General features: G+C 40.9%; 2 protein-coding genes and 1 non-coding gene across 4 annotated transcripts in view; 2 read left to right on the top strand and 1 right to left on the bottom strand.

The window, feature by feature from the left end:
• The first annotated feature begins 1,153 nt into the window (after positions 1–1,153).
• The window catches only part of CDC23 (cell division cycle 23), a 29,452-nt gene continuing 4,720 nt past the window's right edge, over positions 1,154–25,885 (top strand). The window contains exons 1-16 of one of the 2 annotated variants that reach the window (XM_061423618.1): positions 1,154–1,349; positions 1,435–1,507; positions 3,272–3,409; positions 4,791–4,833; positions 5,358–5,463; positions 5,559–5,691; positions 7,464–7,641; positions 7,725–7,822; positions 7,962–8,043; positions 16,812–16,965; positions 17,220–17,339; positions 17,929–18,004; positions 18,322–18,383; positions 19,782–19,860; positions 19,938–20,057; positions 20,259–21,245. In XM_061423618.1, the coding sequence (XP_061279602.1) occupies positions 1,159–1,349; positions 1,435–1,507; positions 3,272–3,409; positions 4,791–4,833; positions 5,358–5,463; positions 5,559–5,691; positions 7,464–7,641; positions 7,725–7,822; positions 7,962–8,043; positions 16,812–16,965; positions 17,220–17,339; positions 17,929–18,004; positions 18,322–18,383; positions 19,782–19,860; positions 19,938–20,057; positions 20,259–20,429 (1,824 nt within the window). In that variant the 5' untranslated portion in view covers positions 1,154–1,158 and the 3' untranslated portion in view covers positions 20,430–21,245. Of the gene's footprint in view, positions 1,350–1,434; positions 1,508–3,271; positions 3,410–4,790; positions 4,834–5,357; positions 5,464–5,558; positions 5,692–7,463; positions 7,642–7,724; positions 7,823–7,961; positions 8,044–16,811; positions 16,966–17,219; positions 17,340–17,928; positions 18,005–18,321; positions 18,384–19,781; positions 19,861–19,937; positions 20,058–20,258; positions 21,246–25,885 lie in introns of those variants that run through there. The other variant, XM_061423619.1, reaches the window with a different exon arrangement.
• LOC133252232 (small nucleolar RNA ACA64) lies at positions 3,683–3,809 on the top strand. The gene has a single exon (XR_009737855.1). It is a non-coding gene; the product is annotated as a small nucleolar RNA ACA64 (small nucleolar RNA).
• KIF20A (kinesin family member 20A) overlaps positions 21,772–25,885 on the bottom strand; it is a 7,851-nt gene continuing 3,737 nt past the window's right edge. The window contains exons 8-18 of the mRNA XM_061423617.1: positions 25,739–25,850; positions 25,566–25,634; positions 25,203–25,346; positions 24,894–25,059; positions 24,619–24,783; positions 24,350–24,489; positions 24,112–24,214; positions 23,648–23,843; positions 23,320–23,411; positions 22,957–23,094; positions 21,772–22,330 (exon numbers count right to left, since the gene is read on the bottom strand). Of these exons, the coding sequence (XP_061279601.1) occupies positions 22,013–22,330; positions 22,957–23,094; positions 23,320–23,411; positions 23,648–23,843; positions 24,112–24,214; positions 24,350–24,489; positions 24,619–24,783; positions 24,894–25,059; positions 25,203–25,346; positions 25,566–25,634; positions 25,739–25,850 (1,643 nt within the window). The 3' untranslated portion in view covers positions 21,772–22,012. The remainder of the gene's footprint in view (positions 22,331–22,956; positions 23,095–23,319; positions 23,412–23,647; positions 23,844–24,111; positions 24,215–24,349; positions 24,490–24,618; positions 24,784–24,893; positions 25,060–25,202; positions 25,347–25,565; positions 25,635–25,738; positions 25,851–25,885) is intronic.

Below are 25,885 nucleotides of genomic sequence, written 5' to 3'. Positions count from 1 at the left end.
ACTGGAGTGGGTTGCCATTTCCTTCTCCAACGCATGCATGCATGCTAAGTTGCTTCAGTCTTGTCCAACTCTATGCAACCCTATGGACAGCAGCCCACCAGGCTCCTCTGTCCACAGGATTCTCTAGGCAAGAATACTGGAGTGGATTGCCATTTCCTTCTCCATGACTAACCCAGACAGCACATTAAAAAGCAGAGACATTACTTTGCCAACAAAGGTCCATCTAGTCAAAGCTATGGTTTTTCCAGTAGTCATTTATGGATGAGAGAGTTGGACTATAAAGAAAGCTGAGCACTGAAGAATTGATGCTTTTCAACTATGGTGTTGGAGAAGACTCTTGAGAGTCCCTTGGACTGCAAGGAGATCAAACCAGTTCATCCCAAAGGAAATCAGTCCTGAATATTCATTGGAAGGACTGATGCTGAAGCTGAAACTCCAATACTTTGGCCACCTGATGTGGAGAACTGAGTCACTGGAAAAGATCCTGATGCTGGGAAAGATTGAAGGCAGGGGTAGAAGGGGAGGACAGAGGATGAGATGGTTGGATGGCATCACCCACGTGAAGGTCATGAGTTTGAGCAAGCTCCAGGGAGTTGGTGGACAGGGAAATCTGGCATGCTGCAGTCCATGGGGTCGCAAGAGTTGGACACGACTGAGGGACTGAACTGAACTGAAAGAGGAAGAACTCACCTGTGGCCATACATCTTACTTCTTAAAAAAAAAAAAATTCTATAGAGTATATCAGACATCCTTGCTAGACACCATACCTCACTGTCATTCAGCGACAGAGAATCTGCCCAGGAAGTACACTCTATCTTTGGTTCAATCACATCATCCTTAAGATGCAGGGTAGGGCTCTCTCCCTTCTGCAAATTCTTGCCCTCCCATCCCTAGTTTCCAGTCCACCGTCTCTGTCCACCTTTCCATTCACTCATTCCTCTCTGCCCCGCCCAGAAATCGTGGCTTTGCCCACTGTTTCTAGTTCTAACTTTCCCGCCCCAGTAGTTCTTCGCCAATCGGAGATGTAATTGTCTCTTCCCTCCCGACCTCTTAGTGACTTTACGAGAAGGAAGGTTTCTGGTTGGTTTTTCTGTAGCAAGAGCCCGCCAATAACAGACAGACTTTTTTGGTTCAGAGGGTCAGGCAGTATTTTCGCTGATGATTGGTTGGGGTGGCCGAGACAGGAAAATGGCTGCGAGCTCCTCTATAGTGTCGGTGGCCCCGACGGCTTCCTCGGGGCCGGTCCTGCCATCCAGCTGCGATTTCTCAAATTTGCGGGAAATTAAAAAGCAGCTGCTACTTATCGCGGGCCTCACCCGGGAGCGAGGCCTACTGCACAGTAGCAAGTGGTATGATGTCGGGGTCCGAGGGGACCAGGGTTGGATCCTCGGCCTTGGGGGGCTTGGGCTGATTCAGTTTGTGTGGCTGTTCCAGGTCTGCGGAGTTGGCCTTCTCCCTCCCGGCATTGCCTCTGTCTGAGCTGCAGCCGCCGCCGCCTATTACAGAGGTAACGACGTGTTCACAGCGAGTGCTCCCCAGCATCAGAGCAGATACTGGGTGCCCTGTCACCAGAGGGGAGCACACTGTTTAGCAGGGATGTTTGTAGAGGGAGTTCAAGCCATTCACAGAGATGGATATTTTAAGCAATTTTATCTGTATGTGTTTGTTAAACTTAGAAAGACTTGGTACTCCAACTTAAGCTTTTGGAGGAATTAGTAAATAATGCTTGCTTAAGATTTCAGCCTTTTAGATTTTTACAGCTCAACCTCGACAGTATTCATAACGTGGAGAAGCATCGAAGGTTTTTACAACAGTGCGAAACCTATTTTGGATCCAGACGGTTTAGGGTTCAAATCTCAGCCATACTAGTGACTTTTGACAGTTTACTAAATTAACCTCCTGAGCCATAGTTTCCTCATCAGTAAAATGCATATAATAGTATTTACTTTATGGGGATACTGAGAGAGTTAAATGAGATATGAATACATTTTATGTATGATCTATAGTGCATATGTTTACATAGTCTGTGTAGTCTGAAAGATTTTTGTCATAATCCATTGTTTTTCCTGAAGATGCCATTTCTTGATTCCAGTCCTCCTCCAACCACACACACACACACACACACCCCCACACCCACTTAAAAGCAGTAGATATTCATTAATCCAAAAGGTACAATGCATGACATGTATATACTACCATGTGTAAAATATATAGCTAACAGGAAGATGCTGTATAACACAGGGAGCTCCACTCAGTACTCTGTGATAGATAGATTGTATGGGAGAGTGGGAAGGAGACTCAGAGGGAGGGGATATATGTATACTTATGGCTGATTCACTGATGTTGTACAACAGAAACTAACACAAAATTATAAAGCAATTATATTCCAATAAAAAAAAACAATCACACAAAAAATGTATAATGCAAGTGAGAGAAGTGGAAGAAGAAATAAGCAGATGATGAGTATATGTGAAAAGGGCCACCAGAATCCTAAGCTTTAATGGCCACATTTAGTACATGTTCATCCAATGAAGAAAACATGAATATAATTTTGGTTCCAGTTTTGTGCTGGCAATATTTGGGCAGGAAGGATGAAGAGAATGAAATTATTAAAGTTTTAATCAACTTATCCCTAGAATTTGAGGGAATTGTATGTTTTTACCTCAAGCATGTATCATTTAATTTTTTTACATAAAGAAATATAGCTGTGTTTTTTGCTTTTACAGTACTAATATGTCAAAACTTGAAGACCAAAAAATACAATTAATTCACAATATATTGCATTTATGTGGACATTTAAAAGTCTGGAGAAGGAAAGGAATGTCAGATATTAATACTAAATACTTTTCATGACTTTTTTACTTTTTCCTTATATCGTATGTATATTATTGGCTCCATTTTACAGATGAAGAAGTGAATACTCAGAGAAGCTAAGTAAGTTCCCTACTAACATCTTGAATCCAGGAAGTCAAGGAGTCAGAATTTAAATCTAGCTGCCTAACACTAAAGCATATGCTACTTCCCACTACATTTGTAGAAACAATACAAATTTCTGAGTGCTGGTTTAGTTTTTTAAAGTTCTTTCCCCAACTTTTTATTTTGAAAGAATGTACTGTTACCTTATTCATAAACTAATAAATAAGTATTGGGTTTTGGGGAGGAGGAAAATAATTATTGTTTCTTACATCTTGAATTTAATAAATATGCTTCTTGGATTTGAACTTTTGTTATCCTGTTCTTAATCGTTAACATAAGCTTGTCTCTTTTTTAGGAAGATGCCCAGGATATGGATGCTTATACCCTGGCCAAGGCCTACTTTGATGTTAAAGAGTATGATCGGGCAGCACATTTCCTGCATGGCTGCAATAGCAAGAAAGCCTATTTTCTGTACATGTATTCTAGATATCTGGTGAGGGTTGTTTTAAGATGTCATTCTGTTATCAGTGAAGCATCCATGTTTAGCATCCCAATAGAAAAAATTTAATCTTCAATAATTTAGCAATAGTCTACTTGGTGAATATACTTTATAAATAAATAATAATAATAAAGAAGACATCATAAGAAAAGTAAAAAGAATAATGGTATGAAAGAAAATATAAAAATATTGACAATATTCATTATTGATAAAGGCAGGGTGCAGTAGACCATCTATTTCAGGAGTAAAACTTTATATAGTTTTGGCATTGGTTGAAAATCACCTGTGGCTTTGGTTGTGGCTATGGGTAAAATTTGCTGCCCAGAGCCACTGGGAGCCTCAGCTCAACACCCACTCCTCTGTGTGGTGAGGTGAAACCCAGACCCCGACATGTGTGGACTGCTGCTCTGGGCATGTGTGCATGCTGTGTGCTCAGACGCTGTCGTGTCTGACTCTTTGCGACCCCATGAACTGTAGCCTGCTAGGCCCCTCTGTCCATGGGATTACCCAGGCAAGAATATTGCAGTGGGTTGCCATTTCCTCCTCCAGGGAATCTTCCCAACCCAGGGATTGAACTCATGTCTCCTGCTGCTCTGGGCAGATTATGTCAGTTTGAAATACTATGCCCAAATAATTCTTGAAGAAACTTCACTTGTCCAATAGAGATACTTCAGTATATGTACAGGGATATATGTACAGAACTGTTCATTGAAGTATTTTTTGTAGTAGGCCAAAAAATTAAGAACCTAAATAACCATTAGTCAAGAAATTCATTGTTAATTTTTGCCTGAAGTTTTCTTTATTATAATGTTGCGAAATGATCTACTCCAGAACTCTCTTGAGAAGTAAATTCTACTCTAAGCAAGACCCTAGGATTTCCCTGGTGGTCCGTGGCTAAGACTCCCTGTTCCCAATGCAGGGGGCCTGGGTTCGATCCCTGGTCAAGGAACCAGGTCCCTCATGCTACAACTAAGGGTTTGCATGCTGCAGCTAAAAATCCCACATGCCGCAGCTAAAAAAAGATCCTGCATGCTGCAACTAAGACCTGCTGTAGCCAAATAAATACAAAAATACTTATTTTTTTTTAAAGCATATTTTCCCTTCATTTATTTATGTATTTATCTAGTGTCAGTATGGACTCAAGGTTACCTTTTTTTTTTTTTAATTGTTTATAATTCATTATTGTACTTTATTGTTTTGGTACTCAAATTATTCCAGATTCTCAGTGGGAGCTCCTAAATAGTTGTTTAAAATTAGTGACCAATAGTAGATTTCATTCTGGACTTGGACACTTTAGGTCAATTCAGGCTGCTAGTTTTAGAACAGGTTTCCGAATAAACTGAAAAAAGACCTACTTACTGATTTTCTCTTACAGTCTGGAGAAAAGAAGAAGGATGATGAAACAGTTGATAGCTTAGGTATGAATTTCTTTCTCTTACCTTTTGGACTAAAGCAGAAGTTGCAAATTCTAATTCCTGTAGGAGCCAGGCAGGTAATATAAACATGGGAAGTGGACTGAGGAGAGGTCTGCAAGCTGGAGAGCACAACTGACTGGTGGTCACCCAGCTGCCTCTGAGGGCTCCCTTGTGGGAATGTGGGCTTGATTTTGTCAGGGGCTTTCTTCCCTTGGCCTTACCCTGTTCCCTGCAACCTGAACCTCGGAAATTTAGATTTTTAGTTGAGGCTTCTGATATTTAAATATTGATAATTAACTCAAAATTTTAAAAACCCATGTGGACCTAACAGAATATAACTGCAGACCAATTATCAGTTGCAGTTTCTGTAATAAAGTAAATGGACTGTGTAAGATGTCATCGGCCATTGGTGAATGTTGGCTGGAAGTTCCAGTTGTAACTTTGGTTGACACCAAAGGGAGTATCTGAGTCTATGAAATAAAAAGCAGCAGTCTACCCTTAGATCAGAAACTCTGTTTCTTTCCTAGGCCCTCTGGAGAAAGGTCAAGTGAAAAATGAGGCTCTTAGAGAATTGAGAGTGGAGCTCAGCAAAAAACACCAGGCTCGGGAACTTGATGGCTTTGGCCTTTATCTGTAAGTGTTAAGAGTAATTTGGAACTTCAGAGAGAGATTCTTCTGAGTAGAGGGGAGATGTTATTAACTTCTGTGATCGTTCCCTTCTTTTCTAGGTATGGTGTGGTGCTTCGAAAGCTGGACTTAGTGAAAGAGGCCATCGATGTGTTTGTGGAGGCTACTCATGTTTTGCCTTTGCACTGGGGAGCCTGGCTAGAACTCTGTAACTTGATTACTGACAAAGAGATGGTAAATTTGAGATAAGCTATATGAAAAACCTTTTGCTTCAAGTCTTATGTAATTCTTTAATAAACGGGGAGGGGGAGAAAAATTTTGCTAAACCTTTCATTATAGCTACCTCTTTGCTCCCTCTCCTGTGGTCTCTTTCACTGTTGGGATTTAGGTCTTTATTTGAAAGACTAATGTCTAGGTCTTGTTTGGTACATGCTATTGGATTTGCATCCAGTTGTGTTAGACTATCTTTTCATATTCATGCTTTCAGATTCAAGTTTTACTGTAACTTGTTTTCTAGACTAAATGCTATTATAGTTTCCTAATTCCAAAGATGCTATAGGAATAATTTCTCTTAAATCAAGAATTGTATTAAAAGCATGTTTAATGTCTCTTCTGAACTGTCATAGGACTGTTAAGATTTAGAAATTTGTTAATTAATGAAATAATGTATATGAAATGGCTTTCTAAACTGCAGTTGTTTTATTAGTCATTGTTAGAGAACAATGTCTACAGAGTTGTCTACAGAGTTTATTTTGCTGTTCTTCAGTAGTTAATAGAAGCAACAACATACTTCCTTTTGTTGACTCTAAGGGACCAAGGGCTGGTTGATTTCCCTTAATAATGATACATGCTACTTAATTTGAGTCTGAAATCTTAATCTTGGTTTACTTCTATTCACTTATCTCTAACTGCCTACCACACTTTCATTAAGCTCTGAACTTAAAATATGTAAAACCACATTTCTCATCTTGCCTCTTCAGTTCTCTTTCTTTCTCTCAACCTGATGGACTCTCAGTTACATCACTCCTTCTCAGAAAGTACTCAGTCTTGATACCTCAAAGTCATATTTTGTCTCTTCCCTTTTTCTCATCTCCCTTTATCTAGTCAGTCACCAAACATTGCCATAGTTTCCTTCTTGTCTGCATCTCTTTCTCTTGGTTCCCTTTGCCATCTTGGTTATCATCGCAAAACTAGATTACTTAAAAGTAATAAATACTTTCTATCTAGCTTTCCTATTTTTGTACTTCCCATTTCCAAGCTATCTTACATACTGTTTCCAAACTTATTCTTAAGGCACTCATGTCATCATGTCATTCTCTTAACAAAGATTGCAGTGTTTTCACATTGCATCCCATTTCTGGTTGTAGCATAGCACCCACTCTTAGTTCAGTCTTTTTTTTTCCTACAGCTTCCCAACACATAGCCTCCCCTCAAACTGAACTAGTTGTCTCATCCTGTTTACCTACACTCATGACTTTTTCCTCTGTTGTTACCCTTACCTAGAATGTTGTCTTTTTTCTCTTCCTCTCCCCTTTTCTATTCAGTTTTTACCCATCCTCCAAGACTCACCTCAAATCCTATCTTTCTGAAGCTAGACCATTCTTCTCTATTCCCGCTATTATGTTTGTGAGTCCTATTCACTTAATTGAACAGCATCTCAGGTGGTGCTAGTGCTAAGGAACCTGCCTATCAGTGCAGGAGACATAAGAGATGCAGGTTTGATCCCTGGGTTGGGAAGATCCCCTGGAGGAGGAAATGGCAGCCCACTCCAGTTTTCTTGCCTGGAGAATCCCCTGGACAAAGGAGCCTAGTAGGCTGCAAACCATAGGGTTGCAGACTTCAACTTGACTGAAGTGACTGAATACACACACACACCTGTTCATTATTAGGTGCTCTAATAAAATTTAGGTGATAAATTCTTTTAGAAAATAAAGATAGTTCCTTGATGTTCATTTGGGAGAGAGGTCAAAGTATATTAAGTATTTCCCTCTCTCTCCTGCTGCCAGCTGAAGTTCCTGTCTTTGCCAGACACCTGGATGAAAGAGTTTTTTCTGGCCCATATATACACAGAGTTGCAGTTGATAGAGGAGGCCCTGCAAAAATATCAGAATCTCATTGATGTGGGCTTCTCTAAGAGCTCATATATTGTTTCCCAAATTGCAGTTGCCTATCACAATATCAGAGGTGAGTGAATAAGGATAACAAAGTACCATCAAATCCTGAACGTAGCACTGTATTGTTTTCTGAACTCTGTCTTATTTCTGCAGATATTGACAAAGCCCTCTCTATTTTTAATGAGCTAAGGAAACAAGACCCTTACAGGATTGAAAATATGGACACATTCTCCAACCTTCTTTATGTCAGGGTGAGCTGCTTCCTTTGCTTGGACTTGATTAAGCTCTTGTGCTTTGAATCTCCTGGGTTGGATTGTCACCTCATGGCATTAGATACAAGAAAAATAAGGGTTTCTTTTTCATGCTTAGATCATCTTTCTTTTTTTTCAGAGCATGAAATCTGAGTTGAGTTATCTGGCTCACAACCTCTGTGAGATTGATAAATATCGTGTAGAAACATGCTGTGTAATTGGTAAGAGTCATTTTTTTCTTTCAAGATTTATCTTTATTGTAAGTAATCCAAATAACAACAATATAAAGTGTCAAAAAAAAGGAGGGGGGGCAGTTCTCTGGCAGTCCAATGATTAAGACTCTGAGATTCCACTGCAGGGGACATGGATTCAACCTCTGGTCAAAGAACTGGGATCCTGCCAAAAATAAGAGTGTTAAAGGTAATAAAATTATATACAGTAGGATGTCAAGGATCACTGTAATCCCACTCCCAAGACTGTTTGGTGGATACAACTCCAGAATATTTTTCTGTGTAAATAGTAAAAATGGTATATATGCAGGTATGGTTATTTACAAAAATTGTGTCATTATATACACTGCTTTGTAATGTCCTTTTTTTTTTAACCTAAAATATATCTTCTTCCATCTTTTCATGGTATTACATCTAGAGTTGTATTATTTATGATGGCTATGTAGTATTTTATTATATAGATGTGCCTTTTTAAAATTTAATTGATTTTCTATTGTATAAGTTGTAGCTAGTGTTTCTCTTCAAGAAAGTCAGAGATACCAAGGGAGCATTTTATGCAAAGATGGGCACAATAAAAGACAGAAGCGGTATGGACCTAACAGAAGCAGAAGCTATTAAGAAGAGGAAGCAAGAATACACAGAAGAACTATACAAAAGAGATCTTCACAACCCAGTAATCACGATGGTGTGATCACTCACCTAGAGCCATACATCCTGGAATGTGAGATCAAGTGGGCCTTACTTGAAGCATCACTACGAATAAAACTAGTGGAGGTGATGGAATTCCAGTTGAGCTATTTCAAATCCTAAAAGATGATGCTGTGAAAGTATTGTACTCAATAGGCCAGCAAATTTGGAAAAGTCAGCAGTGGCCACAGGACTTTAAAAGGTCAGTTTTCATTCCAGTCCCAAAGAAATGCAGTGCCATAATATGTTCAAACTACCACACAGTTGCACTCATCTCACATGCTAGCAAAGTAATGCTGAAAATTCTCCAAGTGAGGCGTCAACAGTATGTGAACCAGGAACTTCCAGATGTTCAAGCTGGATTTAAAAAAGGCAGAGGAACCAGAGATCAAATGTCCAACATCTGTTGGATCATAGAAAAAACAAGGGAATTCCAGAAAAGCATCTACTTCTGCTTTATTGACTACGCCAAAGCCTTTGACTGTGTGGATCACAACAAACTGGAAAATTCTTCAAGAGATGGGAATACCAGACCACTTTAACTGCCTCCAGAGAAATCTGTACGGAGGTCAAGAAGCAACAGTTAGAACCAGACGTGGAATGACAGACTGGTTCCAAATTGGGAAAGGGGTACGTCAAGGCTGTATATTGTCACCCTGCTTATTCAGCTTTTATGGAGGGTACATCATGTGAAATGCCAGACTGGATGAAGCACAAGCTGGAGTCAAGATTGCTGGGGAAAATATCAATAACCTCAGATATGCAGATGACACCACCCTTATGGCAGAAAGCAAAGAGGAACTAAAGAGCCTTTTGTTGAAAGTGAAAGAGGAGAGTGAAACAGCTGGCTTAAAACTCAACATTCCAAAAACTAAGATCATGGCATCCGGTCCCATCACTTGTGGCAAATAGATGGGGAAACAGTGGAAACAGTGGCTGACTTTATTTTTCTGGGCTCCAGAATCACTGCAGATGGTGATTGCAGCCGTGAAATTAAAAGACGCTTTCTCCTTGGAAGGAAAATTATGAGCAACCTAGACAGCATATTAAAAAGCAGAGACATTACTTTGCCAACAAAGGTCCGTCTAGTCAAGGCTATGGTTTTTCCAGTGGCCGGGTATGGATATGAGAGTTGGACTATAAAGAAAACTGAGCGCAGAAGAATTGATGCTTTTGAACTGTGGTGTTGGAGAAGACTCTTGAGAGTCCCTTGGACTGCAAGGAGATCCAACCATACCATCCTAAAGGAGATCAGTCCTGGGTGTTCATTGGAAGGACTGATGTTGAAGCTGAAACTCCAATACTTTGGCCACCCGATGCAAAGATCTGACTCACTTTAAAAGACCCTGATGCTGGGAAAGATTGAGGGCAGGAGGAGAAAGGGACGACAAAGGATGAGATGGTTGGATGGCATCACTGACTCAATGGACATGGGTTTGGGTGGACCCTGGGAGTTGGTGATGGACAGGGAGGCCTGGTGTGCTGCAGTTCATGGGGTTGCAAAGAGTCGGACATGACTGAGCAACTAAACTGAACTGAACTGGACTACAAGCAGATCAAACCAGTCAAGGAAATCAGTCCTGAATATTTATTGGAAGGACTGATGCTGAAGCCGAGAACTCCAATACCTTGGCCACCTGATGTGAAGAACTGACTCACTGAAAAATACCCTGATGCTGGCAAAGATTGAAGGCAGGAGAAGGGGATGACAGAGGATGAGATGGTTGGATGACATTACCAACTAGATGGACATGAGTTTGAGCGAGCTCTGGGAGTTGGTGATGGACAGGGAAGTCTGGCACCCTACAGTCCATGGGGTCGCAAAGATTCAGACACAACTGAGCGACTGAACTGACTGTTTGTTAATATACAAAAATTACTTTAGGAAACATCTTTGTATGTACGCATTTATTTTTGTTTGTTTATGCAACTATTTCTTTTTCAATTTTAATTTTTACTTACTTACTTTTGTTACACTGGGTCTTTGTCGCTCTTCATGGACTTTGTCTAGTTGTGGCGAGCAGCGGCTGCTCTTTGTGGTGCACAGGCTTCTCATTGCGGTGGCTTCTCTTGTGAAACACAGGCTCTAGGTGCACGGGCTTTAGTGGTTGTAGCACATGAGTTCAGCGCTTATGGCTCACTGGCTCTAGAGCACAGGCTCAATAGTTGTGGCACATGGGCTTAGTTGCTCCTCGGCATGTGGGATCTTCCTAAATCAGGGTTTGAACCCGTTTCCCCTCCACTGGCAGGCAGATTCTTATCCATCGTACTACCACGGAAGTCTTTTATGCAACTCTTTCTGTGTAATAAGTTCCTTGCAGCGAAATGCTGGATCAAAAGGGTGTGCATTTTAAACTTACTAATATTACTAAAATGTTTGTAAGAATTTCCAATTCTATGAAAAAAAAATAAGATTACCTCTTTTTTTCTATACAAGGGTGTCTCAAGCTTGGCTCTGTTGACAGTTTTGGTTTTAATTTCTTTTTCGGGAGGCTGTCTTGTACACTGAGGCTTCCCCAGTGGCTCAGTGGTAAAGAATCCACCTGCCAATGCAAGAGCCTTGGGAGATACAGGTTCATTTCCTGGGTTGGGAAGGTCCCTTGGGGAAAGAAATGGCAACCCACTCCAGTATTCTTGCCAGGATAGTTCCATGGACAGAGGAGCCTGGCAGGTTACAGTCCATGGGGTCGCAAAGAGTCGAACATGACTGAACGACTGAGCACACATGCATGTCCTGTACACTGCAGGATGTTAGCAGTATACCCAGCTTCTAACCACTCAATGTCAGTAACTTCCTTCTGCCAGGTGGGACAACCAAAAATGTTCGCAGGTGAAGCCAAATAACCTTTTGGGGTCAGAATCATCCTCCATTAAGAACTGTGGTCCCATGTATTTGGTCACCCTAGGGTAGCGTGATAATCAGTTGACACAAATAGATGAATGGCCACTCTTGGGTAAAAGTAACTTTGGTTGTTTGTGATTGAAAGCCTAAGTTTCCTGGAGATGAAAGACCTTGTTCCTGGATCTTTGGTGACATTGTTGTTAATAAAGTGATAGAATTTCAGGTCAGTCATTCAGTAAATATTTCCAGACCTTGAAGAAGTTGTAGTCCAGTATGGGAAAGAAACATTAAAAAAAAAAAAAATCCTAGACCTGGGTTTGATCCATAGGTTGGGAAGTTCCTCTGGAGAAGGGAATGGCAACCCACTCCAGTATTCTTGCCTGGAATCCCATGGATAGAGGAGCCTGGTGGGCTACAGTCTGTGGGGTCGCAGAGTTGCACACAACTGAGCAACTAATAATAAAACGACAATGGAAACATAGGTAAGAGGAACAGATGATCTTTTCAATGTCAGAGCATTATGAGTGAAGCATAAAGTCCATTAAGGTGAGGATGGAATTCCAGTTTATTCAGAAAACATTCTTTCAACATATTCTGAATACCAGGTACTGTGAAATGTGTTGCAGTACATACCCCATTACCTACTAAGGAAGATCAGTAAGAAACAATGATGTAGTGGGTTGAGTGTTATGATTGAAGTAAGCATAGGATACAAAGAGAGTACATAGGACAGATAGCTAGCTAATCCAGTCTAATCTTAGGGAAGGCGTCTTGAGAAGGTGAGATCTGAAGGAGAGTTGACTAAGGGAGAAGATGGATTGACTTGGGAGGGGTATTGCAGTGCAGAGAAGTGTGAAACAGGCAGTGATCCTGAAGCACTGTGTGGGAGGAGGGGATGTACAAAAGGGGCCGGATCTTGAAGAGCCTTTTATGCTTTGCCAAAAGTTTGGATTTTATTCTTAAGGCAGGAGAAGTCTTCTGATGGATTTTAGACCAGACAGTGATAAACTTTTTCAGATTTTCATTTTCAAATGATAACTGGAGACTGGGCTGGGAAGATTAGCAAAAGGGCAAGACTAGATGCAGGAAGACCAACAAGGAGGCTTTTGCAATAAACCAGTCTAGAGATGAGCCCAAGCTGAGGTATTGGCAGGAGGAATGAAGAGAGGTAATTAGAAGATGTTTAGGAAGTAGAACAAATAGAAATTGATGAATGGGTAACTAGATTTACAACAGTGTCCTTTACCTGAAGAAAGGAAATATAAGTAGGGGAGATACTGTTCTTTTTTAGCCTACTAACTTAAAACCAGTTAAAATCAAAGGAGACATACATACGAAGAGTAATGCTTTAGGAGTTTCTGGGGTTTTATTTATTTATTGTTTGGCCGTGCCACACAGTTTATGGGATCTTAGTCCCCCTAGTGGAGAAGGCATTGGTGACCCACTCCAGTGCTCTTGCCTGGAAAATCCCATGGATGGAGGAGCCTGGTAGGCTGCAGTCCATGGGGTCGCTAAGAGTCGGACATGACTGAGCAACTTCACTTTCACTTTTCACTTTCATGCATTGGAGAAGGAAATGGTAGCCCACTCCAGTGTTCTTGCCTGGAGAATCCCGGGGATGGAGGAGCCTGAAGGGCTGCCATCCCTGGGGTCGCACAGAGTTGGACACGACTGAAGCGACTTAGCAGCAGCAGCAGCAGCAGCAGTTCCCCTAGCAGGGTTTAAAGCCAGGCCTTTGGCAGTGAGAGCAAGGAGTCCTAACCACTGGACTACCAGCGAATTCCCATCTGTTTTTGAAAATAATTGATTAGTAAACTTTTAAAATTTATTTTTATTTTTGGTAAACTTCTTAATGAACTGTTTTTGTTTTCTCTTCAGTATGTCTATGCATGCGTATACACTCAGTTGTGTCTGACTCTTCGCAAACCCTTGAACTGTGGCCCACCAGGCCCCTTCGTCCATTGCATTCTCTCAGCAAGAATACTGGAGTGGGTTGCCATTTCCTCCTCCAGGGAATCTTCCTGACCCAGGGATCAAACTGGCATCTCCAGCATTGCAGATAGATGCTTTACTGCTGAGCCATCCTGTCCTTTGCCCCCAGTATATCTGTAATGCCTAACAAAGTTCCTAACATATGGTCAATAAATGTTTGTTGAATTCAGCTCACCTATTTTAAGAATAAGGAACGTTAGATAAGACAAAAAGTATATTTCAGCTTCCATATTATAGCCAATTCAGAGGAATTGAAAGGAGTAAAAAGGGTGGAGAGAGAAGAAACTTGAGGACCTGAAAGAGAATGAAACAGTAGAGTGATGAATAGAGTGATGGCAAGAAACCCCCACTTATTTCTTGCTTCTGATTTTATGTCTGGATGTGAGTGGAATGCTTCCTTTTGCATCTTTTCTGGAGTTCTACTCTCTGAAGGCAGCTTTACACACACAAATATATATATATAATGAGTGTATATGTATATATATCTATTACTGTGTAGCATGGTGAAGATTTGGACTCTGGAACCAAACTGCCCAAGTTTAACTCTTGGTTTTGCTATTTACTAGCTGTATGACAGTGGATTTAAATTCTCCTCATCCATAAAGGGATTTATCAATAGAACTTTTTCTTATGTGTTTGTTTTAAGGATTAAGTAAATTAATACATACAAAGCACTTATAACAATGTTAAGTTGCCCAGCACATTGTAATTATACAATACATTGTAGCTGTTGCAACTGGTCAGAAAAGCTCATCTACTTAATCTTTGCACAGAACTTGCCTATTCTGACTTACTTAGCATCTCTTTTGTCATCCTGACTCCTTTAGTAGCTAAAGCTGATACTCCTGCTACCACTGCTTCACTTCTGTTCTATTACAGAAGTTAACCCTTGGACAGTCTGCTTAAAGTTTGGTTATTTTTCTGTATCTGGTTCTGAGTCAGTGACAGAAGCAAAGCTATCTTTATGTACATAAAGACCTCCCATCTTTTTTCCCAGATGAATATCAACTTGAATGATCTTATGTAATACAGACAGTTGTTATAAATGATTTCTCCTGAATCAAACTGACAGCTGTATCTAGACAAATTTTTAAAAAAAAGACAAATACATATATAGAAATAGTATTACTTGTTTTTTTACCAGAGTGGAATCATAAAATTTCTCGCAATTTGTTTTTTCCATTTGACAGTTTATCATGATCTCTGTAAGTTAGTATATGTATATATCTAAATCCACCCTTTTATTTAGTTTATGCACATACAGTTTTTACATAAAGGAGGTGTTTTGTTTTTTTTTTCCCCTCACTGCAACCTTCATCCTTTAAAATACTTGTGTTAGCATGTTCCGGTACCACATAAAAAATATACATACACATATGCGGGGTTTGGGCTTCCCTGGTGGCTCAGTGGTAAAGAATCCTCCCGCCAGTGCTGGAGAGGCAGGTTCAATCCCTGTGTGAGGAAGATCCCCTGGAGAAGGAAACGACAATCCACTCCAGTATTCTTGCCTGGGAAATCCCATGGATAGGGGAGCCTGGTGGGCTACAGTCCCTGGGGTCATAAAAGAGTCGAACATGACTTGTTGACTAAACAACAACGATGCAGGGTTTAATGGGCTGTTTGCTTACAAAAATAGGATCATACTGTACCCATTTCTCTGCATTTTACTTTTCTCATTCAACAATATCTCCTGAGAAATCATTCAGAAGTCTTGGTATGTCTCTAATTTTTTTCTTCTTTTTAAAATAATTGAGGTATAGTTGATTTATAATATTATATTGGTTTCAGATATACAACATAGCGATTCTGTACAGATGATCATATAATTTTTATTTTTCATTTTTTTTAATGAAAATTGATATCACATTGATTAATTTGCAGGTATTGAACCATCCATGTATCCCTGGGATGAATCCCACTTGATCATGATGTATGATCCTTTTAATGTATTATTGAATTCAGTTTGCAAATACTTTGAGGACTTTTTCGTCTATGATCATTAGTGATATCGGCTTGTAATTTTCTTGTTTTTGAGATATCTTTGGTTTTGGTATCAAGGTGATGCTGGCTTTGTGAATGAGTTTGGAAATATTCCTTCCTCTAATTTTTGGGAATAATTTGAAGAAAAATAATTGTTAGCTCTTTTCTAAATATTTGATAAAATTCATCTGTGAAGCCATCTGGTCCCAGACTTTTGTATGTTGGGAATTTTTTTATTACTGATTCAGTTTTATTACTGGTAATTGGTCTGTTTATATTTTCTATTCCTGTTTTAATTTTTGGAGATTATATATTTCTAGGAATGTGTCCATTTCTTCTAGGCTGTCCATTTTATTGGTATATATTAAAGATAGCTTTATTAAGGGATAATTTGTATACCATAAAATTTACCCATTTTAAGTTTACAGTTCATTGAGTTTTTTGCTAACTTATTAAGTTGTGTAACCATAATCATAATCCAGTTTAGAAAATTCTATCATAACCCCAAATTCTCTTGAGTCTATTTTAAGTCAGTCCTACTCCCATCCCCAGGAGATCTGCCTTTTGAGTGTGCAGTTTTGCCCTTTCTAGAAATTTTAAATGGAATCTTGGAATATTTAGTCTTATTATGTGGCTTTTTTCACAGAGCTGTTTTTTGAGGTTTGTCCATGTTGCAGCATATGTCAGTAGTTCTTTTCTTTTTACTGCCGAGAAGTATTTCATTGTCTGGATATATACCACATTTCATTTATGCATTTACTAGTTGAGACAAGTCAGATAATCTTTATTCCCTTTCTTCAAATACATTTTTAACAGAATCCTAAAATCTTTCATATACTCTTTTTAAGACCAGTGATAATAGAACTTCCTTGATTCTTGTGGAAGAGAGGAGTTCAGAGTTCTACATTTTTAACCTTTCAGGTACTTCCTTAGGGACCTTGGAAGATAGCTGGAAAACTACCGATCTGAAGCATACTCTAGGAATATCTTACCCTTTATTAAGAAAATATATGTATAATGCTAATATCCAGAGGAAATACAATGAAGAAAACTTTTGTGGTGTTAGGGAACACTTTTTTAAAAAAAAAAACAGAATGTGTGATATTTTCCAAGGAAATGATGATATTGCCTATACAATTTGGCTTTTCTGCAAGGACTTTGGGGGAATGAGTTCTTGCCTACCCTGTAAAATGCTGCCTATTTTAGTGACTTATTTTAATCTTTCTAGTTGTTCACATATTTTTTTTTTTCCAATCAGGCAATTATTATAGTTTGCGTTCTCAACATGAGAAAGCAGCCTTGTATTTCCAGAGAGCCTTGAAATTGAATCCTCGGTATCTTGGGGCCTGGACGCTAATGGGACATGAGTACATGGAAATGAAGAATACGTCTGCTGCTATTCAGGCTTATAGGTGAGGTTTTAGTTGGAGGGTGAGGTGGAGCAGATTGTTGTGATTTTAGGAACCTCTGGGAAGATCACCTGGAGAAAGAAATGGCTTCCCACTCTAGTTTCCTTGCCCATGGATAGAGGAGCCTGACAGGCTACAGTCCGTGGGGTCCAAAGAGAGTCGGACACAACTGAGCAACTGACACTTTGACTTTATTGAGTCTGCAAGTCACTAACTTTGATTCTGCCTCCTTACCAGTTTTCTCTTCCATTTCTTAGGCATGCTATTGAGGTCAATAAGCGGGACTACAGAGCCTGGTATGGCCTTGGGCAGACCTATGAAATCCTTAAGATGCCGTTTTATTGCCTTTATTATTATAGACGGGCCCACCAGCTTCGGTAAGTCTGACCGCCGCCTGATGATATGTTTGTTGTGGGAAGGGCTGACACTTTTCTTTCTCTTTGATAGCTACTAAAGAATCACAGTGAATGGTTTTGACTTTTGGAGACCTAAGTTTAAACATGCCATATGTTGTTTGGTCATTTTTATGTATTCTACTAATATGTTAATAGCATAACTGTGGGGACTTCCCTGGTGGTCTGGTAGTCAAGAATCCGCCTTGTAATGCAGGGGATGTGGGTTTGATCTGTGGTTGGAGAACTAAGATCCCACATGCTGTGGAGCAACTAAGCCCAAGCGCCACAACCACTGAGCCTGTGCATCACAACTTGAGTCCCTGCACTGCCACGAGAGATCCTGCATGATGCAACAAAGACCCCCCATGCCGCAACTAAGACCCAAGGCAGCCAAATTAATTAATTAATTTAAAAAGTAGTATAATTGTGCACATAAAATAATATACGAAGTATTGGATTAAAGCCCATTCCTTTCATGGGTTTGAAACAGTTGTGGTGGTGGTTCCTCAAGGGAGGACTTCAGTTATCTTTAAAGTCTTTGCTCAGGTTTCCTATTTTTCGTTCCTCACAGGCCCAATGATTCTCGTATGCTGGTTGCTTTAGGAGAATGTTATGAGAAACTTAATCAACTAGTGGAAGCCAAAAAGGTACCTGAAATTGGGTTCTGGAGAATCTATGTGGAAACCTAATGTTTTGATGAGGGGTTGAGCTATTGGTGCTTAATTTTCCTTCATTTGTATCTGTCTACATAGGGAAGTCTGAATATTTATAGGCTCATAGTGTGTATAAAGCAAAGCAGGGCTGACATAGTGGGAATGTTAATATGTAGCCTGGGCCTCAGATCTAGTAAAAATGCTTTGTATTCTCTAAATCTGAACTTCTGGGAGGATTGCAGGACCTGCGTGAGTCATGGCACATGGGGCAATGGTTGAAGTGACTAGTTTATTTCTTTCTTTATTGACAGTGCTATTGGAGAGCTTATGCCGTGGGAGATGTGGAAAAGATGGCTCTGGTAAAACTGGCAAAGTGAGTGAAAGAGTGAAATGTTAGTTATATTTCTGTTGGCTTCTCTGGTAGGTGGATCCTGCATGTTCTAGAGCCTCTTATCCATCATCTACATGAATGAGGGGATGTTCAGTTCAGTTGCTCAGTCGTGTCCAAATCTTTGTGACCCCATGGACTGCAGCACGCTGGGCCTCCCTGTCCATCATCAACTCCCAGAGTTTCCTCAAACTCATGTCCATCGAGTCAGTGATGCCATCCAACCATCTCATCCTCTGTCGTCCCCTTCTCCTCCCACCTTTAATCTTTCCAGCATCAGGGTCTTTTCAAATGTGTCAGTTCTTCGCATCAGGTGGCCAAAGTGTTGGAGTTTCAGCTTCAGCATCAGTTCTTCCAATAAAAATTCAGGACTGATTTCCTTTAGGATTGACTGACTGGTTGGATCTCCTTGCTGTCCAAGGGACTCTCTCAAGAGTCTTCTCCAACACCACAGTTCAAAAGCATTAATTCTTTGGCGCTCAGCTTTCTTTATGGTCCAACTCTCACATCCATACATGACTGCTGGGAAAACCGTAGCTCTGACTAGACTTTGTTGGCAAAGTAATGTCTCTGCTTTTTAATATGCTGTCTAGGTTGGTCATAACTTTTCTTCCAAGGAGCAAGTGTCTTTTAATTTCATGGCTGCAGTCACCATCTGCAGTGATTTTGGAGCCCCCAAAAATAAAATCTGTCACTGTTTCCACTGTTTCCCCATCTATTTGCCATGAAGTGATGGGACCAGATGCCATGATCTTAGTTTTCTGAATGTTGAGTTTTAAGCCAAACTCAGGGATGTAGTACAGTGTATGAATACTGATCTGGAAACTTAGTCATCTTGACTCAAGAGAATGCTAGTACTTTTTGAAGGGGAATTGTTTTCCCATTTGGAAAATTCAAGAACTAATTGAAAGAAATGGAATTTTATGTGAGAGCAGTCTAGAGAAACTCATTTAGGTATCAGTCTCCTCTTCAGCCCCAGAAAAATACAGAATAACTCAGAAATGATAGGGAAAGAGGTTCTTAAATGCAGTTTCATTCCTACCAGTTATTTTCTGGATTCTTACAAAAAATCTGAATTGCTTGGTATCTTTTTGACCTTACTCAGGGTATTACCAGGCAATTTTTGCAATGGTTTGTTATCCAGCTTAAGTATTTACTAACTTTCCCTCCATCACCAGAAGCAGAATGATTTGGAGCTTTGATGAAGTAACCATCACTTCTGGGCACTAATATTATTCTGGGTCCCACTGTGTCATTTATGTCAAAATTTGTACTTGTCTATATATTGTCATTTTTTGATGTTACTTGTGTGCTTTTACTTTTTTTTTATCTCTAGCTTGCTTTGCAATATGATTTGTACCTAAAGACCGATTTCTTTTGTAGGCTTCATGAACAGTTGACTGAGTCAGAACAGGCAGCCCAGTGTTACATCAAGTATATCCAAGATATCTATTCATGTGGGGTATGTGTCATTAGCATGAGAATTGGGTTGCTGATCTTATTCTTATCACCTCAGTCATTCCTGCTTTCCTTATCTAGGAAATAGTGGAACACTTGGAGGAGAGCACTGCTTTCCGCTATCTGGCCCAGTACTATTTTAAGTGCAAGCTGTGGGATGAAGCTTCAGCTTGTGCTCAGAAGTGTTGTGCATTCAATGATGTAAGTATCAGTACTTTAGTGAAAGACTTGGATTTTAAGTTTGAGGACATGACTTTACTGTGATCTGGGGGTAGAAGGTGGTTAAAAGGGTGAGTGGAGAGGTTACCTTGTTCTGAGGAACTTTATAAGTCAGTATTTTAGAACCTGGTTTTGAGAATAACTTTGGATATATTTTGATACATTTGCTTGACCTTGTTTCAGACCCGGGAAGAAGGTAAGGCCTTGCTCAGGCAAATCCTACAGCTTCGGAACCAAGGCGAGACTCCCTCCACTGAGATACCTGCTCCCTTTTTCCTCCCTGCCTCACTGTCTGCTAACAACACTCCCACACGCAGAGTTTCTCCACTCAACCTGTCTTCAGTCACGCCATAGTTGGCTGCTTTCAAACCAGAACATTGCCAGACCCATATTAAGCCTTATCTCCATGTAAAGAACAGCCACGTCTATTTTTCCAAGGACCTTATTTCTTTTTGTTTTACAACTCCTTGGGGACAGCTTACAGAATCACCTTCAGAGTAGACTGACAGAAGGAACAGTAGACTGGCAGGAACGGATACTGTCTTCTGCCAGTTTGAAGCACTTCTATCTCCCTTCTGTTTAGAGTGGCTACAGATCTTGGCCTTTTTCCCAGGTCTTTTGGCACCCCCACAAAACATCCCTTTAACAGCACTTTAGCACAGGCAAGTCTACAGAAACAAAATTTAAATGCTGCTGGGAGTGGGAGATTTCTTTAGAAAGGCAAGGAAGAAAGCCTGCCACTTTACCCTCTGCTGACAATAGGGCACTGGATACCCTAGGAAGGTCAGGGCACTGGATAGATAGACATGACTCATCATTCTTTGATGTGCTGAGCATGACTACTTTGATATCAGAGATTAGTTTTAAATGGATTCTAGCTGTACTTTTGTTCTCACTAGGAAGACATTCTTCCAAAACATGATTTTGGGGTGTCTCCTAGAAACTTTCAAATTGGAAGTAACAAGTAGAGTTGAACAAAGGGGCAAAAGGACTCACTGAGTGTGGAACTGATGGCCCCTACTAAGGGGAAACATGTCTAGAGTTAGCTATACCCCTACTAAAGCAGAGCAAGGAGACAGGATTACAGAGTTTCACAGATATTTGGGTGTGTAACTTTTGTGACTATACAGATAAGAATAAACTCTTTGAGTCGGTCTGTTTTAATAAATATTTTTGACGTAATTGTTTGTGTCTCTTCCCCGCCCCGCCCCCCCCCGCCCCCCCCCCCCCCGCCCCATCTCCAGCAGAATGATTTTTTCTAACCTTCACCTGTTAGACAAGGTAAAAGTAATCATTTCTGCTGTATTCTTGGAGAGTTTCTGGCCTGTGCTTGTGTGTTCCGTAGGAGGTAATATGCTGTGATTATGTCTGCTGTGATTGGTTTGTACAGTGGATACTATGGGTTATTCTGAGCTCAGGGCCCAGCCTTCCTTGATTCTTTTTCCAGAACAAGTCTGTTACCCATTCATCTCCTAACATATGACACTTCACTTTTTATTAAGGAAGGTTTAGAATATCTAGTATCTCTTGAATTCATTTCTTACTAAGATTTCTTGGGTTAGCTGTACACCAGTTGCTGGTCTCTACTGCCATTCCTGTGCAAAATTCCCAGGGGCCTGGATGATATTTGATTTTCAGTTTTTCTGCGCCTTTTATAATTTACTTCAATGATAATGCTAGATTTGGAATTCAGATATAAAACGTGAATAATATCTTTATTTTAATATAACTTGTGTGTGCACAGAAACCATATAAGTAAAAAAGTGTACGATTACATAGGTGATTATATTACAAAAGGGAGAAAAACTACTACTAGTGTCTGAATATTGCATTTTAGATAGAGTTTCTGGTATATATATATGGTAAAGCTTTAAAGAAACCTGTTTCTTAAACTGAGCAGCAGACCCACCTGTGGGGAGTGCTGTCTCCTCACAACCTTAGTATTTTTTGCCGAAAGGCCCAGATTTGAGTAAAGGGGAACGCCTTGAGCGCAGGATTCGGGCATAAGGGCTGCAGTCTGTTGAACTTTGGCAGGTGGGTGTTCGGGGAAGTAAGTTACGAAGAAACGGTTTCTTCCCTGGGGGCTGTTGGTTTGGTTGCTGGTTTTCCTGGTTGGCACCAAGGCGCTTTTTGGTAGAAGCCTGGCCTTGGAGTTTCAGCACAGTATGATACTGCTCCGCGATGCATGCTGCCTTCTTCCGAAGGTCCAGTTTTACTAGTGTCATATTATTCTGCAACTCAGCCAGCGTCTGATCCTAAGGAAGATGAACAGAGTTATAGAAAACATTTTCTGTCTGATCTATTAGAGAAACTCAAGAGGGCAAGGTAATACACACTATAGTTAATAAAACTTCTTTTTACAAAGATTAGCTCTGTATGGTCAGAGCTTTAATTGAATGGTGTGTGTGTGGGGGGTGCGTATTGGTTTTTAAGACCCAAACAAATAGCACTGAATAGAAGGACCTTTTCTAACACATCAGGTGGTATGAGCCTGAATAATTTTACTTAACCTCCAAGAGCCTCAGTTCCTGGGTGGGTATCAAATTAGGATGTATTTTTTTACATTTCCATATATCTGGATGGAATCAGGGTACATTTATTGATGACAGTGTCATAGCTTAATTGTTAGTGTTTTGTTTTACTATGGTTTCCTACAGTTTAAGCATCTTGGATGAAATATGGTAGTATCTCCCTCCCTAGGACAGTTATAACAGAAAAAGCCTATAATTACTTAGCATAACGCCTTGTACTTAGTGAATGGTTACTTTGCAAGAAGAGAAACTCCCCTCACTAAAAGATTAGCCTAAAAATCTTTTTTATCTTCCTCATATATACTCTGACATGGGCTGATGGGAGAAAGTGATATATAGGCTGCCCCAACCTGTTTGATTAAGATGTCATCACAAGTGGCCAAGGCTTGGCGAAGTTTTCCTGCTCCAGTGTTGTGGCAACAGGCTCTTTCCGCTGACTGGAGAGACTCACCAAGTTTCTGAAGCTCTGTCCGCAGTAGCCTTATATTCTGAAAAAGGAAGAGTAGGAACCAAATTGTGGTCAAGACATCACGCCAAGTGATCTATAGGAGTCAGAGAACCATCTGAAGAGAAGTAAAATTAGAAGGCTAGCCGTAAGAATGCAGTAGCCACTCCAGGATGGCACAGAAAGCATCTTGTCCTCACATAAATCAGGGATACAGTGCTGGAAACTGTCTTAGGTGAGAGCTTTGGTAACGGAGAAAGCTAATTACCTTCTGGCCCTCCTCTAACTTCTTGTCCACATCAACGATGAAAGGCTTGGCTGAGGGTGGGGGTTCTAACATTTTCTGGTACTTCTGCAACTCTGAAGGAAAGAAACAATAACCTCACATGTGTAGGCTTTCTAGCCTTGGACTCTTTAACTGAATTAACAGTAGTTTGCAAAAAACAAGTGAGGCCATGTGCATCCCAGAATGAAACGTCAGGGGGATGTAGCTTGGCAGTCAAGGAAATTATGCTGGAGTTGGCCCCAGAAGGCCCAAGTTTGAAGAACAGCTTTCCCTGAAATACTTCTGCTTCCTGCCCTCTCTCCCTCCTCACCTTCAGTGGTGGAGTTTAGCTCTGCTTTGCATTGTTCCAGTTTAGCTTTAATCTCGTGGAACTGCTGGGTGGAAACAGAAGTCAATCTTTGTGACCGCCGTAGGGACAGTTCAGACCCTGAGGGTTGATGGGCCACTTGCTGCTGTCTGGCTTCCTGCAGGAGAGCTTCTAGCTCTTTAATCTTCTCATCTCGCTCCTAAAGGGAAACAGAGAACACAATTCTGTTCAGAGTCAGATGAATCCTACAGGTATAGATGACTGAAGAATGAACAAAAATTTCCCTGTAAATTAGCATTTACACCATTTCTTGGCCAAACTCTAAATCAGTTCATCAAACACAGATTGACATAAAGCACTAAGGAGACAAGAGAAAGGTGAATTACACATTCCGCCCCTACTTTATCTCAGGCAAGCTAGCGATGGGAATCTGAGCAGCTACTTGGGGCTGGTTCAGGGCAACTCACCTGAAGTTCTTCTTGGTAAAAACTTGTCAGTGACTCCTTGAGGATTGTTAGTTTGTCTTCATACAGTTCCTCTAGTAGTTCCTTTTGTGTGTCCAAATGTTCACTGTCAGAGGAGAAAAGAGAAGTCAGTGCAGATTCTGAGGAGTGAGCTTGGAAAGCAGATCTTGAGGCACTACTCCATCCTAGTCTCTACTTCCTACCCTACGGTCTAGAACAAGAGGGGTTACTCGGCTGGTACCTGCACCACTGTTCTCGTTGTTGCATCTGCTCCACCATCTCATTGCAAATTTCATCACGGAGCTGCATCTCCAGCCGCAACTTTTCCTGCCGTTCTTTTAAAAGCAGTGCTTTCATGGCTTCTACCACCTGTAGGAGCTCCTAGGAGGGACACACAGGTCAGAGGTTATCAGAAGTCCATGCCCTAAAAAGGTACAGGTCCACTTGGAACATAGCATGGAAAATGTATAGCCATCAAGCCGCTGCACCAAAGTTTTCTTGCATTCTCACCTCCTTCCCATATGTGGAGATGTCAACTTCATTTTCAATGTCATCACCAAGGCCTGGGTCAGTCTTAGCTCCAGTCTCTAAGCTGGGAGAAGCGCGCAGACTGTGTTCCTTGAGGAATGAATGTATTGATGGAAATCCAAGTTGCACAGGTGGAGCATGCACAAGCTGTGAGGGGAAAAAAATCTTAATCGAATCCATTACTAGTTCCTAGTTGCTTTCTGAAGTACAGGTACCAGCCCAAAGTGAGCACAATCATCACACCTATAGCTTCGCACCTGGCTAGCAATGGCTGAGAACTTGGCCACATGAAGAGTCTCATCATAGGTAGACGCACAGGGATTCACATTGACAATCATGCAGGAGCGGCCTCGGCCTGTGAAGAAGCCTTGGAACACTCGAGTCAGCTTGCTGTCACGGAAGGGAACCAGGTTCTGCTTTGAGCTGGCAGGGAATTAAAGAGAATAGTGCTGTGAGCAGAGCTCCTGCCCCTGAGGAGATACTAGCACTAGCCCCTGTGATGATCAGGAAGTCTTTTAGCAAACTGCAGAGTGCCAGGCCATCCTGGCTTGCAGTGAAAAGCTTACCGGTTCTGCTGGTTTTGGCGCAGGGCAGCGATACAGCGGCCCAGGGTGTGCAGAGAAGTGTTAATGTTTCCTGCTTCCTTCAGCCGCTCACCACTCTTTTGATCTTTGCAGCGCTCTGAGCCAGCGAGATCACAGAGTGATAACCTTGAGTGATGGACAGGATCTGACATTAGGGCCCCATGTTATATGCTTTTTAGCCCCTTCATATAGTTCTAGGGAGGGGAGGGCCTGTGAAGAAACTCTGTACCCAAGGAAAGAGAACATGAATCTAATGGAAATAATTCCTTTGAGGACTGCCTTGTCCCCTCCCCCCAACCACCACTTATGGCCCCAAAGCCCAAATTTCTAAATAGAAAAACTTACTCGCTAATCTTGGGGATTATATCTCCTTCCCCCTGAAGGTGCAGGATCCGGATTGAGAAGATGCTATGACTAGAAGTTAAAAAAAATAAAAGTCACTGCATATCTTCTATGATCAGGTGGAGGACTAATGTTTCCTGAAACACAGTGAAAGGCTGACTCATTAACCTACTAACCTGCGGCTAGAGTTCTGGTTCAGGTGGGTGCTGGCAAAGCTCTGGTTTTTACGACCCACTTTCAGGAGTTTCCAGGCCTCCTCAGCATCCTGAACATGAATCCAATTGAGATCTGATGTAAAGATGGGCATACATAAGATGGGAGCA

This window comes from Bos javanicus, chromosome 7 (assembly GCF_032452875.1).
Source record: "Bos javanicus breed banteng chromosome 7, ARS-OSU_banteng_1.0, whole genome shotgun sequence".
Taxonomy (NCBI): Eukaryota; Metazoa; Chordata; class Mammalia; order Artiodactyla; family Bovidae; genus Bos; species Bos javanicus.
The sequence above is the reverse complement of the archived record's forward strand: the minus strand, read 5'-3'. Positions and strand labels throughout refer to the sequence as shown.